The following is a 17925-nucleotide window of genomic DNA, read 5'->3' on the forward strand; positions in this document are numbered from 1 at the left end:
AATAAGGGGCACAACTGGGGTTCCTGTATAAGGGGGACCACTACTGGGGGCACTGTATAAGGGGAACTAATGGTGAGCTGAACAAGGGGGACCACTACTGGGGGCACTGTACAAGGGGCACTACTGGGGGCACTGCATAGGGTGGACTGTATAAGGAGCACTACAGGGGTTAAGGTGCATATGGAAAGGAATGTTAAGAGTAACAAGAAAGGGGTATATGTGTCCTGCCGACACGCCCCATTGTTAAGTGACCCCGTTGTGACCACGCCTATTCTTTGGCACGCGCATACGGGGGGGGCTCCATTTTAACATTTGCCCTGGGCTCCAAATACCCTAGTTACACCAGTGATTACAGACACTAATAGGGGAGGAGTGACCTCCGTGAGTATAGATCACTTATGCCCTCCCCTGTGCTGACCAACTTGGAGATGGGTTTCATTGTGGCAGGGAGAATCCATACTGGTACTCATGCAGCTTACAGATTTGGGGATTTGGTCATGCTGCTCATCTATGTGAGTTATTCCATTTGTACATGCCCTCTTGCCGGTAACTATTACTAATTACATTATTTTGGGAGCGATGTATAAAACCTCTAGATAAAGTGGAGAAGTTGTCAGTAGCAACCAATCAGCTTCTGTTATTTTATATACAGTGCTTAGATAAATGACAGTTAGAAGCCGATTGGTTGTAATGAGCAACTTCTCCACTTTTTCTCTTTAGAAGGTTTGATAATGTGCATCTCCTCTTTATCTTTATTGATTCTCTCAGCCTATTCAGTTAGGTTTATATTATTCATCCGATGTTGATTGTTTGCACTGCCCTTGGATACAATACAAATCTGCAGAACGAAAAGAACTGTGGCCCTGATTCAGAGCCGGACGCTCTGACAGAGCGCTCGCTCTGAATCAGGGCCGTCCATGCTCCTTTTTGGAGCGGCCTCCTGGCCGCTCGCATAGCTGTGGGTGACCACCCACAGCTATAACGAGCAGCCAAAATGATGGTCGCGATGGTCAAGACCATCGCGACCATTGGGCTTGCGACGAGACCCTGCGGTAGGGTCTCGCTGCCGCAAGCCCTGGAGTGCTTTTGGCTCTATCAGAGCCAAAAGCACTCCCACTGACATCACTTGTGATGTCAGTGGAGCCGGCCCCAGACGGTAGGCGTTTCCATGGGAAAGCCTCCGTCTGGACAGCCACGCCCCCCGGCACGCCCACCAAAGGGGGCGTACTGTCAATCACCATCGACAGCACACCCCCTTTGGTGCGAGACCCATAACGACGGCTTGGCCGTCGTTATTCGGGTCTCGCGCATGTGCACGACAGAGCCGCCTTCGCATGAGCAACATCGACCCGCTTGCAAGCCCTCAGCGCTCGAGAGCGGGTCAGAATCAGGCCCACTATCCCATGCACAGAGCAGAGCAGATCTATGATGTTTTCAAGGGCAACAAAAAGAAAAACTCTTGATAGATACGGAGGCCTTGAATGAACTTAGAATGAAGCTAGAAACATAAAACAAAGTGCTAACTATAGGTCAAGGGCATGTACAAACCAATATACAATTGTCTGAAGGTAGAAAATCTCTTTAAGCTTTTTACAGGTATGTTAGAATTTCTGTTCATTTTTACCAAAATATTTTCAATGTGTTAATCCTGCTACAATTCATGCTTTTACCACGCATCAAACATATCTATAGGTCATACAAGACACATATTGTATATTTTCTATAGAATGCACTAAAAATGGGTCTTTGTTATCTTTCTGAACATTTTTAAGAAACACATTATGTATATAAAAGGAAATCAGAAGCCTATTAGAACCTTTAAACATGTCACTCATCAATATCTTTCTGTAAAAATATTAATGGAAATTGCCCTGTGAACAAACATGTCCCTTACTCACTCTTTAGCACAGAACCCTTTTGAATTAGTTATAATCCATCACAATACAACAATAAGTCACTAAGATGAAACTAAAAATATAAAATGAACATGCTCAAATCCTCTTTAAAAAGTTTCAAGATTCCCAAGAGAGGATTTTAAAGTCAGTCACTGTGTTACAGTTAATTACACATTGATTACTACATTGTTGTTTTATTATACTGTGAGACCTCCAGAGTACAAGGTTACAGAGAATCAATGAAAACATTCCACTTTGTAATGTAACGGATAACGTACAATGTATATTGCCGTACATTTGTTGAAGACCCCGATGTGATAACACAACTGAGTCACTGATACATTAGAAGTGTATCTGCACATCTTGCAGTGATATCAAATGCTACTATATATAAATATTTTTGTAGTGTTCTACTAGACAATGTATCATACATACTCATTAATATATACAGAGTAGATAATTTTCTATATTCCAAAACAAAAAAATATGCTACCTTCCCCGGCTACCTATTGCTTCTCCTCGGCTCCATCCTCCCCCCTGGTCTGTGCTGCCTTCCCTCTGCTACATACTGCCTCCCCATGCTCCATACTGGCCAAATCCTGCTCTGTAGTGCTGCCCCCCCTGTCTATCCCATATTTATCCCTGGTCCATGTTGCCTCCCCTCTGCTGCATACTGCCTCCCCCCAGCTCTATGGTGGTGCTGCCTCTCCCATGCTCCCTGCAGGTACTGCCTCTTCTGTGGTCTGTGACCAGTGAATGATCTCCTTGGGGTTTTCCTGTGGTATAGCAGCCCAGTGTTGTCATTGGACTGCCAGAGGAAGAAGTGAGTCATGCAGCCTGGAAAGAAGTCATGTTAATCATGTAGATGAGTATACATGTGTTAGATTTGCATTATTTCAGTAGCCCATTACTCACTCCTCTATAAAGTTTGTGTGCCTTGTTAGTATAATTTGCTTGCTTTCCCCTTTTGCTCACTGTACCCTGTCTTAATTTTTCCAGTGTTTCTCTCTTTCTGCGGATAGGTACAGTGATATTTTAGTGTAGTGTAGCTTATAGAGGGGTCAGTAATGTAGTGTACGGTATAGAGGGGTCAGTGATGTACTTTACAGTGCAAAGAGTTCAGTAGTGTATGGTATAGAGGGGTCCATAATGAAGTGGTGTGTATACAGGGATCAGTAATGTAGTGTAGGGTATAGAGGAGTCATGTGATGTCATGTAGGGTTTAAAGATCTCAGTTTTAATACTAATCCCAGGTATTCAGGACCTGATTCAGCAGAGGATGGAATTGCAGAGACACACAAAAGCAGCTTTGCAATTTCGTCCTTGCTAAAATGCAAATGCAGCAGGAAGTGTCTGACACATCCTGCTGCATCTGGATCCCAGCGCTGTGACCGAGGTCGTGATGTTGGACAGCGCCGGCCTGCTGAGTAAGCCTTGGATTATGCAGGCTGGCCAGCATGCGAGGCCAGATCTTGGCCTTGCCACTCCCGGAAAAAACAGAGATGTGACAGGCTGTCCCTGTACCTGCACAGCCCCGTAAATGCCTCTGCCTATCAATCATATGGGTCCTTACATGTGATCATGCAGGACCCGTTCTGTACATGCGCAGAACGGATCCGGGATGCAGTTAGGAAGCCGATGGTCGAGTGCCGACTGCCGGCTTCCCGACTGTCAAATCCCGGCAGGGTACTAATGACAGGTGTCGAAATCCCAACGCCTGTCATTATACCTACGCCGGGAGCCCAAAGCCCGGCATACCGAATGAAGATAAGCTGGGCGGAGGGCACGGACTTAGGGTTAGTCACCCCCCCCCGTGAGGGTTAGGGTTAGGCTAGGGGAAGGGGGGGTTAGGGTTAGGCACCCCTGGGGGCAGGTTAGGGATAGGCCCCCCCCCGGAGACTTAGGTATAGGCTGCGGGGATGGGGGGGTTAGGTTTAGGCACTTAGGGGGGGGTTAGGGTTAGGCACTTAGGGGGGGAGGTTAGGCACCCCTAAAGGAGGGTTAGGGTTAGGTGGGGAGTTAGGGTTAGTAAATACTTACCTTATTAGCTGTCGGGATCTTCACTGCTGCCGGTCTTCCGGCGTCGGGATTTGAACTGCCGGACCTATGACCTATTTCATATCAGTCCTATGGATCCTGCGAACGTGGTAATCTGGAATCTGCGTGCACTGCTGAATCAGGCCCTTAGTATACAATTATTATATTAAGATGAAAATGAGTAAAAAAAAAGGCAAAACTCAAAGGTCTGATATCTTTATGCTTAAACTGAGATATGTGAATTTTTTAAAGGGAGAGCGTAAAGTAAATTTTCACCCTGGGCTCTGTTTTATCCTGCATATCGCACCCAAACAGACAGGTGCCTAAAGCGGCTAAACCCATCTAAAGTCCTGGTTAGAGCGCCCAAACCCCGGAACTTTTGCACATTTCTGTTTGCCACCTCAGGAGGGTGCGAGCAGAACTGCTGGTGCCGGCTGCTATCCAGCCGGAATGGAGCAACACTTGAATTGCTCCTTCAGGCACTCATTAGGCAAAGCTGCCAGCGAAAACATTTCAATTCCCCCCACAATGTCTGCTCTGTACTTCATCTCATCAATTTCCCGTATCCATTAGTATACCTCCCAACTTTTGACTAGAAGCAGTCGGGACATCTGCGCGCCGGAGGCGCGCGCTCAGGAAAAGGGGCATGGCCTATATGTAAAGGGGCGTGGCCTAGCGTCACGCCCTGTTTACCTCACTGAGGGTCATGCCCAGCATCTCCGAGAGATGCGCACAGCATCTATTCTCGCTCTGCATACACGCTTTACCCAACTGCCCCCCCACCGCGGGACACTGCGGGACAGTCCCATAAAAATGGGACTGTCCCGCTAAAATCGTGACAGTTGGGAGGTATGCATTAGTGATAACTTGCTGCAGACGCAGCCCCAATATGATCAGTACACAATGCAAGATGCAGGTGCACACTTTTGACACTAAGGGGACGATTCAAATGTTTTAGCCTAGGCTATTTTTTGGGGGAGCCCGGTGAAGCAATTCAATTGTTGCTGTGTTGAGCCGCGAAAATAGCCATGGCTGCACACATTTCTGCTCACAGCCTCCTAGGGTGTCACGGCCTCCTAGGGTGGCAAGCTGAAATGTACGATACGTTGGCTGTTTGGGTGCCTAAAGTAGTACTTTAGATGGGGTTAGCTGCTATACGTGGCTAAACCCTGTGATTTTGGGCACACACACGGGGCACTGGCACCCATTTGAATTGCTCCGTCTGCATTTGGGCGCACCAATAAAACATTTGATTCACCCCCTAAGACAGTAAAATAGCTGTTGAAGTCTGCAAAAATAAAGATTTTATAAACTGACTTTCAATAATAAGGAGGTTCTTAGTGCACATATTGATCAAATTGTGAGTGCCCATCTACCATGGTAAGGTGACCTCTATTAGATGGGAACCTACACTAACAATTTATAAATTTAGTGTGGGATTTACCATACTTTGTGCAACTGAAATTTGAGTAATATTGGTAGGAACCATGGGCCCGATACAGACCCGCTCGCTAGGATGCGATCCGATTTTTGCATTCTGCGCATGCGTACGCATATCCATTGGGTGAACCAGTCAATGCGATCGCGAAGGGCTCGCTTGCTGAGCATAGCCACCTCGCTAGAATGAGTGACAGGAGAAGCCATTTGTGGGTGGTGACAAGGGTTGGTCGCTGGAAATGGGGGAGTGGTGGTGCGAACGCATGCGTGCCTGAGCGTCTCAACGCCATTTCAGAGGCATGCATAATTAAGAGGCAGCATCATAGTACATGTCACTTGGTTATTTTATACACTGAAGCGCTCGCAGTGCTTGCGGTAGGGTATGGTCAACCACAAGTGCTGCGTATGAATCCAATGGTACTCGATGTTACCGATGGTTGCATACACTTCTTGGAGATAACGTGCATTAGTGGGTGTCTTAAGATAGGCGAGTGGGTATCTAGTTACACACCACGATCGCACGCTAAGACATAGTGGGCGTACTAATGCCTTGCCGTGTGATCGCAGGATTTGCATACGCTGGCTGCATGCGAACGCACAATGGCAGTTAGTAGCACCACAGTTAAACTGTTCCAACTAGTTTCTTCAGCAGTCAAGATGATGACATCAGCTTGGTTGCTGAATCAACTAGTCAGGACAGTTTAACAGTGGTGCTACTAGCTGCCATGGGACATTGATGAGATGAATTACATATTGTATACATTATACCTGGGGAAAATTGTGGACAATATTTATATGGTGCATTACCAATTCAAAAAATATTTGGTACATAATAAATACCAGGAGAAAGAAATCCAAATGACAGGTAAGCACTATCACTCATTGACCACGCCATTGCCTCAGTGAAGCCCATCTCTTCTGGCTGCCTTTCATCTAGACGGAAGAGGAGCCCTGAACCCTTTAGATGTCTACCCACTCACCACCATGGCACCCTTGTCAATCAGTATAGAACCATTGCCATGAGGGACTGGAGGTGAAGCCCAGCTTCTAGGAGTCAGGACTGAGCACTGACAAATTCACAGACACAACGGAAGTCAAAGGTAAGATACTGTGTAACAGGTGATGAGTTTTTTCTAGGGGAGGGAGATCCAGTGTTTGTATTTCAACCAGGCTAGCTATGCCTTGCAATTCATCACAATTTTGGAGTTTTTGTAGTTTTTTTATTTTTGTCATTAAATATTTTTGTGTTCATGTGAAAATAATATTCTTTGACCATATTATACAAGTAAAAAGACACTTCATTGTGCCCCGCGCTCTACCCCATCCCACCCCCTCTCTGTAAGATGGACCACCCCCCATTCTATACCCCCAGTCTCCTGCTCTATACCGCCGCGGGGTATCGCCCGCTCTGTCTAGCCCTGCCCACACTGTCCGGCACTGAAACGCCTGGGGTGCCAATTTTTCCATTTTCACTCCACTTCTTGTCAAAAGCTGGTTATGCCACTGATGGGGTAGGGTGGAAATATAATCCCTAGAGGTTGCAGTTTCCGTACAACATGATCAGGGCTTTTATTACATTCAACGTTTTACATTTTGGCCAGGGCCGTAGCTAGGGTAGTGCGGTCGGTGCCATCGCACAGGGCACCACAGGTCAGGGGGCGCTGTTTGGGCCTGTCAAATTTCTGTTTATTATCATTCTTGCTTGTAGCTTCCTCTTATTTCATCCCCAGCATCTCCTGGCCTCCCCTATCTCTTCCCTGGCCCTTCCCCATGAAGCCATGGCCCATTTTTGGGTGCATTATGTCCCTTTGAAAAATGAGGGGGCGCCAATGCTCTTTCTGGCACAGGGCACCAAAAAGTCTAGTTACGGCTCTGATTTTGGCCTCCACCTTTATGGAGGCAGGTAAAAGGCCTATAAAAGTCCTTGGATTGCTACTTCAGTGGTCTCAGTGCTCCTGTAGGATATAATAATACTGGTGTCATTCAGTGATGCTGTACAGAGCTGAGCGGTGCCACTGCTCGGCACTAGTACTGGTCACTGCAGCTAAATGGTGGAAGTGTAGCAAACACAAAGTGTAAACCCCACTCTGTGATAGTACAATATCAGCTGACATTTACATTCTAACATATTGTAATAAGAGAGGTGAATGGGAATTGTCTGTAATAAACTGGTAAGCCACTGCCTTAGCATAGTAAGTGAACAGCTTATACTACAAACATAACAGTAACATATAAATAATAACAATGTTTACATTTATTGTTTGTTACAATACTGAATTGACTACTGTTAACCTTTATACATACCTGCAAGAAGATGCAGTGACAGAGCTATCTTCCATACAGGTATAAAACATTCCATAGACATGAATGAAATCACTCCAAAATGTAAAGACTTTGGGGTAAAATTACTAAAGGTCGATTTTAATCGGTTAAAAATTGATCTAAAATTATCAAAATCAATGTTGTGTTTTCAGGGGCTAAATCACACATTTACTAACACTAAAAAAACATCCGTTAGTAAATGTGCGATGTAGCCTCTGAAACACAACATCAATGTTGATTGATTTTGATTGATTTTTAATCTATTAAAATCGATTAAAAGTAAATTTACGCCTTTGTCTGACTTTGGATAGTTCCAGGGTCGTGAGATAATTAATGTATCAAGATATAGGATGTTTACCCATATATATCAATACAACTGGCATGATATTGACACTAAATTGAAGAGTTATCAGCCCCTCTCTGCAGCAGCATATTACTCTGTTGTGTATTAGAGCCACAATTAAAGAGCTCTGCTATGGATATTTTACTAGCCAATAATATGTTGCTTGTATCTAATCACAAAGGGAAACAGCAAGAGCAAAAGTGGAAAAATGAAAGCAGAGAAATAACAAAGTACTGTAAGTGAATTGGGGAGAGTATGGCATGTAAAGGGCATGTGTCTTTCAGGTACCTGGGGAAGTCTGACGGACATGTGAACAAGTATGATAGGTATGGGGGGAGGTCTGATAGGCTTTTAAAGAGCATCTGGGTAGGATTAATGGCATGTTGGGAGATCTGATAGGCATGTTAAGAGGCATGATGTGCATGACAGGAGATCTGAGGGCTTTGCAAAGAGCATGTGGGGAGGATTGATGGCATGTCTGGAGGTCTGAGTTACATGTGGGGAGGTCTGATGTGCAGGTAGGGAGGTCTGATGTTCATGTAGCGAGGTCTGAGGGGCATATGGTCAGAAGGTTTGTAATACAAGTGAGATCTGATGGATTGTGGGAGTCTGAGTGCATGTGAGGGATTTTAGAGCATGTGGAGGTGGTGGGTGTGCATTGGCGGTTAATTATTACTGGGCCCCAAATATAGTCCTGTATAGTAGTCACCAGGATGGAGCTCTATTGTGTAAACTGGTTCCCCCAGTGGAGTATTTGGCTCCACAAATGTACATTTCTAGTCCTCTATTTCATTTTGCATAGCTTTGTTAATAAGTAGCATACAATTCTTTCTTTGCCAGATGTTTCTTTATCAAAAAGTCTCTTTTCCAAAAAATAGAAGTAGAATTAATAATAATTTGAAAATACTATAACTGCAAAATCACCCATTCAATATACTGTACGTTGCAGACATAGAATCAGCAATGTGCAAAACATCCTAAAAGGGTGGTTACTTTGCAAAGGTCATATCATTTTGAGTTAACTCCATAATAGGACAACATCTTCAAAGCACCCTAGGCAAAAGAAAAGAAATGATTATGTGCAATTGCAACTGCTGACTCTGTTCACATTCCTTTGAGATAATAACTGTCATCTTCATAGATCTTTACAACATTAAAAAAACTACTTTATCTCACCTGTTTTTCCTGTATTGCGAATTAAAGTATGAGTAGACACTTGCTCCCATCCTTCAAATGTTAGTTTCTTCAGATTTATATTCAGCTGTGTGAGATCCTCGTCTATGTTGATGGGAGACTGTTTGGTGCCACTGCATGCTGGATACTTTTTCACCCAATTTGTTTGGTTTAAGCTTTCTGTAAAATATATATCAGTACGTTTTATAGGTTAAATCAAAGATTTCTCATACTATTCAATACAAAATACCATCAGAAATCATTATATATATATATATATATATATATATATATATATATATATATAAATACGTAGATAATATAAGCCATTAATGTATGATGTTACAGCATACTTTCCAATATTTTCTTATAGCCCTAAGGAAGAGCCCAGAGGACAGGTGCAGTTGTGAGGTGCAGATTTCAGTGCTGTGAAAAGTGTCCCCACACCCCTGCTGCTCAATGCTACATGAGCACAAGGGGGCAGGCCCATGATTATGCAGGTAGCAGCAATAAAGTCCGGGACCACCCACTTCACTGTTTACATAGTCCAATCTGGGAAGCCAGATTAGTCTCTCTGATGTCTTGGAGAGCTTCCTGAAATGTAAGAATCTCCTGGGCATCCCGGGAGAGTCGGCAACTATCAGTAACAGTGATATATCAGCTTGAGAAACACATATGGACACTCAACAAATCTACAATTAATGGAACGATGAAAAATTAATTATACAGGATTCGTATTACATACACAGTGTTTCGGTGTTTTTTACCCTTTGCGGGGTGAATCAATGAAGGCATAAACCATCATACTAAGCTATACACCAAGTGCCATATCAAACACACTCACTAATACCAAACACTACAGGGTGGGATAATAGGGATGAAGAGGAGGAAGAACAAGTAATCAAACAATGAAAGGTATTATACCATATTACTAAAAAAAGAAAAGCAACATGGTGATAAGTGCTATAAATATGAACTATTATATCATCATAACACATAAGTACATGTCATTTCTATAAATTTCATTCATATTTCCTATTTCCTAGGAAACAGGCAGAATTGTTTCCACATAAACAATAAAATATGCTAGTATATTGCTACCAAGCTGATACATTTTGATTTAATTAGTAAGCTAATGTACACACTGGCAGATATATTGGCTGATCAATTGATCAGCCAATATATCTTTTGTGCATCGGCCAGTGTGTACCAGCAATATGTCTGTGAGCGACGTCGTTCACAGACATATTGCATCGGCTCTGCTGCACAGCTGATGTCCAATATATCTGCAGATATATTGGGGCATCGTGCTGTGTGTACAGGCAGTCAGTCGACCGCCCGTACACTTGCAGCGGAGGCTGCGAGGAGGGGGGCGCGACACGCCTCCAGCCAGCGGGACTCGCGACCAGAAGACAGAGGATGGTTGTTCAATGTGCATGAACAACTATCATCTGTAGATATATCTGTAAGGTGTGTACCCAGCTTAAGGCCTGATTCAGAGATGTAAACAAACCTGATGGTTTACGAACATCTCCGATGGTGGGGGGACGGTGCATACTCATGACCCATTCTGTGCATATCCAGAATCGGTCCTGCACCGTCACACTTCTAATGGTGCGTACACACTGGGCGATTAAAGTGGATGACTGAATGATAACGATATCGTTAGCGTTCAGTTGTCCACTTTATTGTCCATTTTTTATATCAAAACGATGAATGATATCGAAGACGCGCATTCTCGCGGGTCGTTCGTCATTATCGTTCATCGAGTAAACATACAGGCCAACCTGACGATGTCGACAGGTTGCTGCATGTTGGGGAATGGGGGAGAGAGCCCGGCGCTGAACGATATCTTTAATGATATCGTTCAGCGGGTGTTCTCAATGTCATGAACGACATTGAGCACACCCTGCCGGGGACACACTAGGCGATATCGCTCAGGGCGAATATCGTGTAGTGTGCGCGCTCCTTAAGCCACGGCATTATTGTCATGCTGCAGGGACAGGATAGCGCTGCCTGCGTTTCTAGAAAACAGGAGTGCACCAGCCCTGTTTTCTGGGAGTGCCAAGGCCAGTGTCTGTGTCTTCCAATGCAGATTTCCTGGCCTCGGAATTGGGCAGGAGCTTGCCATTCTGAGTAACTTAAGTTTACTCAGATAGCTGATGCTGCAAACATTGCAACCGATGGTTGCATTGTTGATCTAATCCTGCGTCTTTGGACTCAGGCATTGAAAATGAGATGCCAGCAGGAGGCGTCTTTTTCCTTCAGACATCTCCTGCGGCATTAGCCAAAGAGTAGATACTGTGCAAAAGTGTCCATCTCTGAATCAGGCCCTTAGTTATTCTGTAATTACATAATTAACGTAACTAAACATGGACAACACAACATTCACACTGGCCCTAACAGAAAAAAATACAAATACACTGGACCCACAGAGAAATAAACACATTGGTCCCCTCTGGTAGAAAAAAACACACACATTGGACCCCACAGGAAAAAAAACACACACTTTGGCCCTCACAGGAAAACAATAGAACACACATTAATGGCCCCAGCGCCCCACAGGAAGACTGACCTGACCTGTCGGTAGCAGAATAGAAGAAAGAGAGAGCCACAGTCCCTCTATCACCATCAGCTGCAGACGGCACCAGCAGCGGCTGCAGCCAGGGCCACTAAGAGAACCGTGTGAGGGGCCGTGGCCTAATCACAGATGGTGTGGTCATGCCCCCTAATTGCAGCGCTGTGGGTGACAGGGTAGATTCTGCAGGGGCAGATGTGGAGGGTGACATAGTAGAGTCTGTGGGACAGGTCTGGTCATAGCAACCCTCCCTCCCAGCACCTTCAATGCACTCTCCCCCATTCAATAGCCACATCACAGCACTCCCCCTCCCCTTCGATAAACACCTCACAACAACCCTTCCCCGCCATCAAACTAACCTTTACTTTGGACAGTCTTTTGGCGTTTTTTCTCCCCTGCAGTGATGTGGCCACGTAGAAGCCTGACCTGACATCACATAATGGTTACAGCTAGATCCCCTTCAGTTTCTGTACCCTGACGTTATCAGTTACTGTCCAACGTCATTCCTACCATCCAAGTGGGCATAGAGGGGGAATATAATCTTGTGGCGAGCACAGCGAGCCATCGAGCCCGAAGCGTGGCGAGCTCGATAGGGAACAATTTTCTTTTTTTAGTGAACTGTGTGGGCAGGGAACTGCACTTCCACCCTCACTGCATGTCGCTTCCAGGTACAAATACAGAAGGGGAAATATAACTTTCCATCACATAATGACCTGAGAGAGAGGAGCTCAGGATGTGGAATTACCCGTCTGCTCCGATTGTGTTACAGCACAGAGCTGCTGAGGAGCATCCTTCCTGCCTTCCTCCCACAGCCAGCCATGTACATGCGGCTGCAGGGGCGGGCCCTGGAGCACTAAAATGTACTGCTCGCGGGGGCAGATGACCCAGCCCTCCCCTGGACCTATGCATTTCCAATGCATTTACACTTATGAGCGAAGAGGAGGAACTGGGTTGTAACGGGACGTTCTCATGTAGGTAAAGGTAAAAAGCAAATGTGGGCTAAGCAGATATGTAAATAGCGAAAATATACCTGTTGGAGCATATCTTGTCCACCAAATATAGGACAGGTGCAAGTCCACACTGATGAGGATGATAAGTAGCACGCATATTGTCCATTCATTGTACGTACAATTTACTTCCAACTCTGCATCAGGCCCAAAATATGTCATGATTCTCCTTAATATGATATAAGAGAATCAGCAAAGTCTGATAACTGCTTTATGTATTATGTCAATGCTTCCAGCAGAAATATTCAGACGCATAGTGGAAGGGATTTTGTCATGATCATAATTACTTACTTCAGAGCTCTGCAACATATGACTGTGGGTATAACAAATCTTGAATAAAAGCAAATCATAGACAAAAAAAAGAACAAGTAGATACAAGCTTAATGAAAATAGTAAAGATATGAGACAGAGAGTGAGAGGCCCCTGATTACAGTCTAATGACGAAGTTGCACAGACACAGTTGGCCATGTTAAGTTTGACATCCTGCACCTGCCATAGGGCAGGTGAAATGTCCAATGATTGGCAAAATATGCACCAACACTATGGATTCACATCGCAGCTGGTAGGCATCTCAATGCTTATGGCCGGGCTTTAGAATAAAGACACAGTAGCAGCTGCGACAGAAGACGCTAGTGTGTACCTCTGAATAACCCTGTGCCTATACAGAGTCGCAGTTGCAATTTCAGATGCACGCATGGAGAAGTGTATTAAAAATTTAGTGGGTGTTCCTTGGCAGTGACCGGGCGGTGGCTTAGCACACTCAGCGAGATGTCAGTGAAAGTGGTTGCATACACAGATGAGGAGCCCATACTTGGACGTAGAAACTGCCCCTGCCATAGGGCTTGTGCAAACTTTGATGGTGCAGCGACTGATGGTGTGTCTAAAGACGCACAAATCGGAATTTCTGCACTTACAGACACTGAGAATGGGCACCTCAGTCGTTGCACAGGGTCAGGCTGGTGACCGCCAATAGACGCAGACACACGGGGGCTGCTGTGTTCGACTCAGATCCAGCCTCATTGTTTGTTACATGTGCATAACTTGGAAATACACAAGACAATACTGACAATGTTTGATCATGTCCTGGTATCAATACAATACACAACAAACTAACAGAAATACAATTCCGCCCATTTTAACAGAGGTACAAATTGGGCAATTGTCCTGGGCTTAGCAGGCCAAAGGTCTATCATTTAATTTCCAAAAAATTCAATTTCAAACTTAAGTGAAAGGTAAGTGAAAGGTTCTGTAGTCAATGTATAGATACAATGAATCACACCACTGCCCTTACAGCTCCCTGAAGCATCCTCAGGATGCTCCGCGCATTGCTGTAATTACTGGTGATTGTGGCCCAAGCGCTGTGTAAGGGGGCGTAGTCTGCACCAGGCCCGCAAATAATGTTATATATATCAAAATGTCTCTCAGCAGAAAAAAGGATTCCCACCCCTGTTCTGAACTATAAAGTAGAGATGTGCGGTTCGGTTCTCCAGAAATCTCAATCCACCCAAAGTTCTTGAATCCGGACACATCTGAGTCGCGGTTCTAATCTTCTGAGGAGATCGGATAAATCCGAGTCATGGTTCCGATATTCCATTTTAATCTGATTTTAGCTGTTTTTAAAAACTTTTCATAATATATAAAATAAAAAATCCAGATCCAAAACCAAAACCAAAACACAAAATAAATCCAGAGTCAAAACCAAAACAAGGGGGTCAGCGCACATCTCTACTATATAAAGTCAATCGAGAGGAGGTGGTCCATGTGCAGACTCAATTCGGGCCCTCTCCTCTCTTGTGCGGTGCCATGGAGCCACCCACGGTGCAGTAGATTCTGGCTTAGTGCCAGTATCTACTGCGCATGCATGGGTCTCCTGGAAAATGGTGCCCGCGCCATATTCCCGGTGACAGCAGCCATTTTCCCAGTGATTTTTGCTGCTGGCTCGACACTGCAGAGCAGCACTGTGGTGACTAGGGGCAAGTAAGTATAAAGCTATATGGGTGCAGAGTGTGCATTGTGGGCCCCCCTGGACACAGAGGTCTATGTGCACTGCACACCCTGCACCCATTATAGATACACCCCTGGTACACAAGTACAAGCAATGTAGTGTCATGCGCATTTCAGCCGCATCTCAACTTGTGACTGTAGGGGCTAAACTGGGCTGTAATGGAGTGTCCTAACCTAGTTCAGACAGGGCATAAATATGCCTGTTTCCAGTGGTACCATTAGCATCAATTATAGCATACTTATCAACTTTTACTATCTCCTCTCCCTGGGAGATGCCTGGAGAGGAGACACAGCACTTTGGTAATCAGGGCCGGGATGCTATGTCATTCTGCCCTGCCGCTGTTTCACGTCGTTTGGACCCACCCCCTCCATACGGAGCCGCGATCCCTGTCAATTATGCAGCGATTCCCAGCAATTATCTCCCCATCCTGGCCACTTCACTAGGAAGTGGCCAGGATGTGGTAGATCCAGATACTCTTCCGTGGGTGCGAGGGGCTACCTGAAAAATCATGAGTCTCCCACAACTTCCGGAAGTGTAGGTAAATATGAAGTATAGACTAGTGCAAGTGCACCCTGATGATGAGCACTATCAAACTTAAGGTCTGATTCTGTGGGGTATATTTACTAAAGTGCAATTTTTTAGAAGTGGGATATTGCCCGTAGCAACCAATCAGATTCTAGGTATTATCTTCTAGAAGGTGCTAGATAAATGTTAACTAGAATCTGACTGGTTGCTATGGGCACTCCACTTCTAAAAACCTGCACTTTAGTAAATGTACTCCTGAGTCTTTGGGCGGGATGTATCAAGTATTGCATATTATATACGATACATCCTGCCCCTTATCACATGAATAGCGACATTTATTAACGCATAATTATAAAAAATTACACTCGTGACAGGTCTTCCGATAAGAGTTGTCCCTCCAGAAGTAAGGACTTCTGTGTTTATGACCTAGGAGTCCTATTGCGCATGTGCAGCCATTTATAGATGGCATTGCATATCAGGCTCAAACGCCAGATCGTTTTGCTTTCTGGAGTTTAATACATATGGGGATTGCAGTAAACCTCTGGAAATGGCAGTTTTCGGAAGTTTGATTGCATTTTAGTACTTAGTACACTGTGCCTTTTATTCTAATGTTGTTATGAAGTACTTCCCTGGTGTATATCTGTATGTACGAATGTGCAAGGACTGAGATGCCCACTGACGCTGAAATACCGCTTGGTGAGTCTTTAGATGCATTATCAGTACACCATCAAAACTTGCGTCTGCCTTATGGCAGAATGATGGCGGCACTGTGTCTCCCAAGGACTATGGGCGGCTGCCTGCCAGTGCGGCTTCAAATCCACATCTGCAGCCTCACAGGCTCACCTCAGGAACCTGTCTAGCGCCCCCTCAAGTCCAGCGTCCAGGGCTTCTTCCCCAATCCAAAGAAAAACTTTCCTGACCTTGTTCCCAATAGTATACGTCATCTATAGGTGGCGTTGCCTAAAAGAAGCCTATGGGCTTCTTACTGGAGACTTCCCAGAGAGGGAGCCAATGGGATCCCTTCCAGGGTCCCCCGTGACTTGTGCATGTGCTGGCCAATGGCCACACAAGCACAGAAGGACTCCCAGTTCATAAACCCATAAGACCTCACATCGTAAAAAGGCAGCTCTTACCAGAGCAAATGTTCATGCATATGGCATTAAAAAATGCCACTATACATGCGATCAGTGGCGGAATGCATTCCATTTAAAATGCAATGCACGATGCATCTCGCCCAAGTGGTATAAGTAATGATAAGGATTGAGATGGATAATATGAAACAGTCCTTTTATTGTAAAATTGTGAAGTCTCAGATATGTTATTAAAGAGATTGTCAACACTGAGACAACCTCTGCTTATTGCTAAGTGCCCCACTGTCACTTGTCCTAAAGAAGGACCACCATTACTGCCACACTTCTACATATTAGAGAAAGAGTGACACTATTGAATGCAAGAGGATGCAATATAGGTAGTCTTGCCATATCATCCCTTTAATTCGGGACACATATGAATTACCCAGATTCTGTGGCTGGCTGGCTGACTTCAAGTCTCCATTTCACTTGGTTATAATCAGCCACAGAACATGTGAAATTCACATGTATCCCGAATGAAAGGAATGATATGGCAAGCTTTACTATAGTATAGGTATTCAAACAGTTATGATGGGGCGGGGAGGTGCTTATTAATTGCTGTACCTAAATGAATGGGCAAGGAACCCATCCAATCAGGCTCCATATTTAGTCCTTCCCATAGAAGCAGTATACACTCTGCTACTCTTTTTTTTGCCTAATCAGAGACAGGATTTATAGGTAAATGGACGTACACTGATGTAATCAGGGAAAACCATTATGTGTGGGTGGAAATACTGCTATGTACAATACATGAGGACATATGAAGCACATATTATTCCTTCCCTCCTCTTCAACCCTCCCTATCACTTTTTCCAGCACTACGGGGAGGTGATTGGCAGGGATCTATAATAAGTACCTGTGGTTTCTCTTATTAATCTCCTTTTAATTAGCTTGAGATTTATTAAATCATAATAAAAAGTTGGAGCCATTATTCTACAGATGTAAAGTTCTTTGTCCTTCATGTTATTGTACAGATGGCATTTACTCACACACATCTTTGTTTATGTACAAAAAGAAAATTAAATGTGGAACATATCCTATTCATACTGTAGGTTTAATTCATGTTCATTTTATTTTCTTCTAAATATATGTGCATTTATGAAAAGGTGCTGTCTTTGCTGTGCTGTCCATATTCCCCTACAGGACCATACACTCTGGTAGCCCTCCTTACAAGTCACATTATCCTAATATTGCATAGTATTTGCTTGGCTTTACCAACAGATTGGCGAAACATTAGTATTCTCCAAGAACAGCTCTATTAATGAAGACTTCAACTGTAGCCACGAGAGGTGACTCACAGGTGGCATTCTGCCTCAGGTATTGTGTTATTAAGAACATTCAGCTAGCAGATGATTATTGTGTATAGTGATGAAGAAATTGGCACCTGCCATTCGTGAGCGCTTTATTTAATTTGGTAATCTGATGATTAATTCGATGGGCAGCACAGACAGTGTAATGGTTAGCATTACTGCC

The 17925-nt window shown here is 44.5% G+C and overlaps 1 protein-coding gene across 5 annotated transcripts in view; it reads right to left on the reverse strand.

Moving 5' to 3' along the window:
• The window catches only part of PTPRZ1 (protein tyrosine phosphatase receptor type Z1), a 218178-nt gene that overhangs the window by 133064 nt on the left and 67189 nt on the right, over positions 1-17925 (reverse strand). For all 5 annotated transcript variants that reach the window (XM_088457662.1, XM_088457661.1, XM_088457660.1 and 2 more), the window contains exon 3: positions 9211-9387. In XM_088457662.1, the coding sequence (XP_088313788.1) occupies positions 9211-9387 (177 nt within the window). The remainder of the gene's footprint in view (positions 1-9210; positions 9388-17925) is intronic.

This window comes from Taudactylus pleione, unplaced genomic scaffold (genome assembly GCF_031769625.1).
Source record: "Taudactylus pleione unplaced genomic scaffold, aTauple2 ptg000041l, whole genome shotgun sequence".
In the NCBI taxonomy this organism is placed as follows: domain Eukaryota; kingdom Metazoa; phylum Chordata; class Amphibia; order Anura; family Myobatrachidae; genus Taudactylus; species Taudactylus pleione.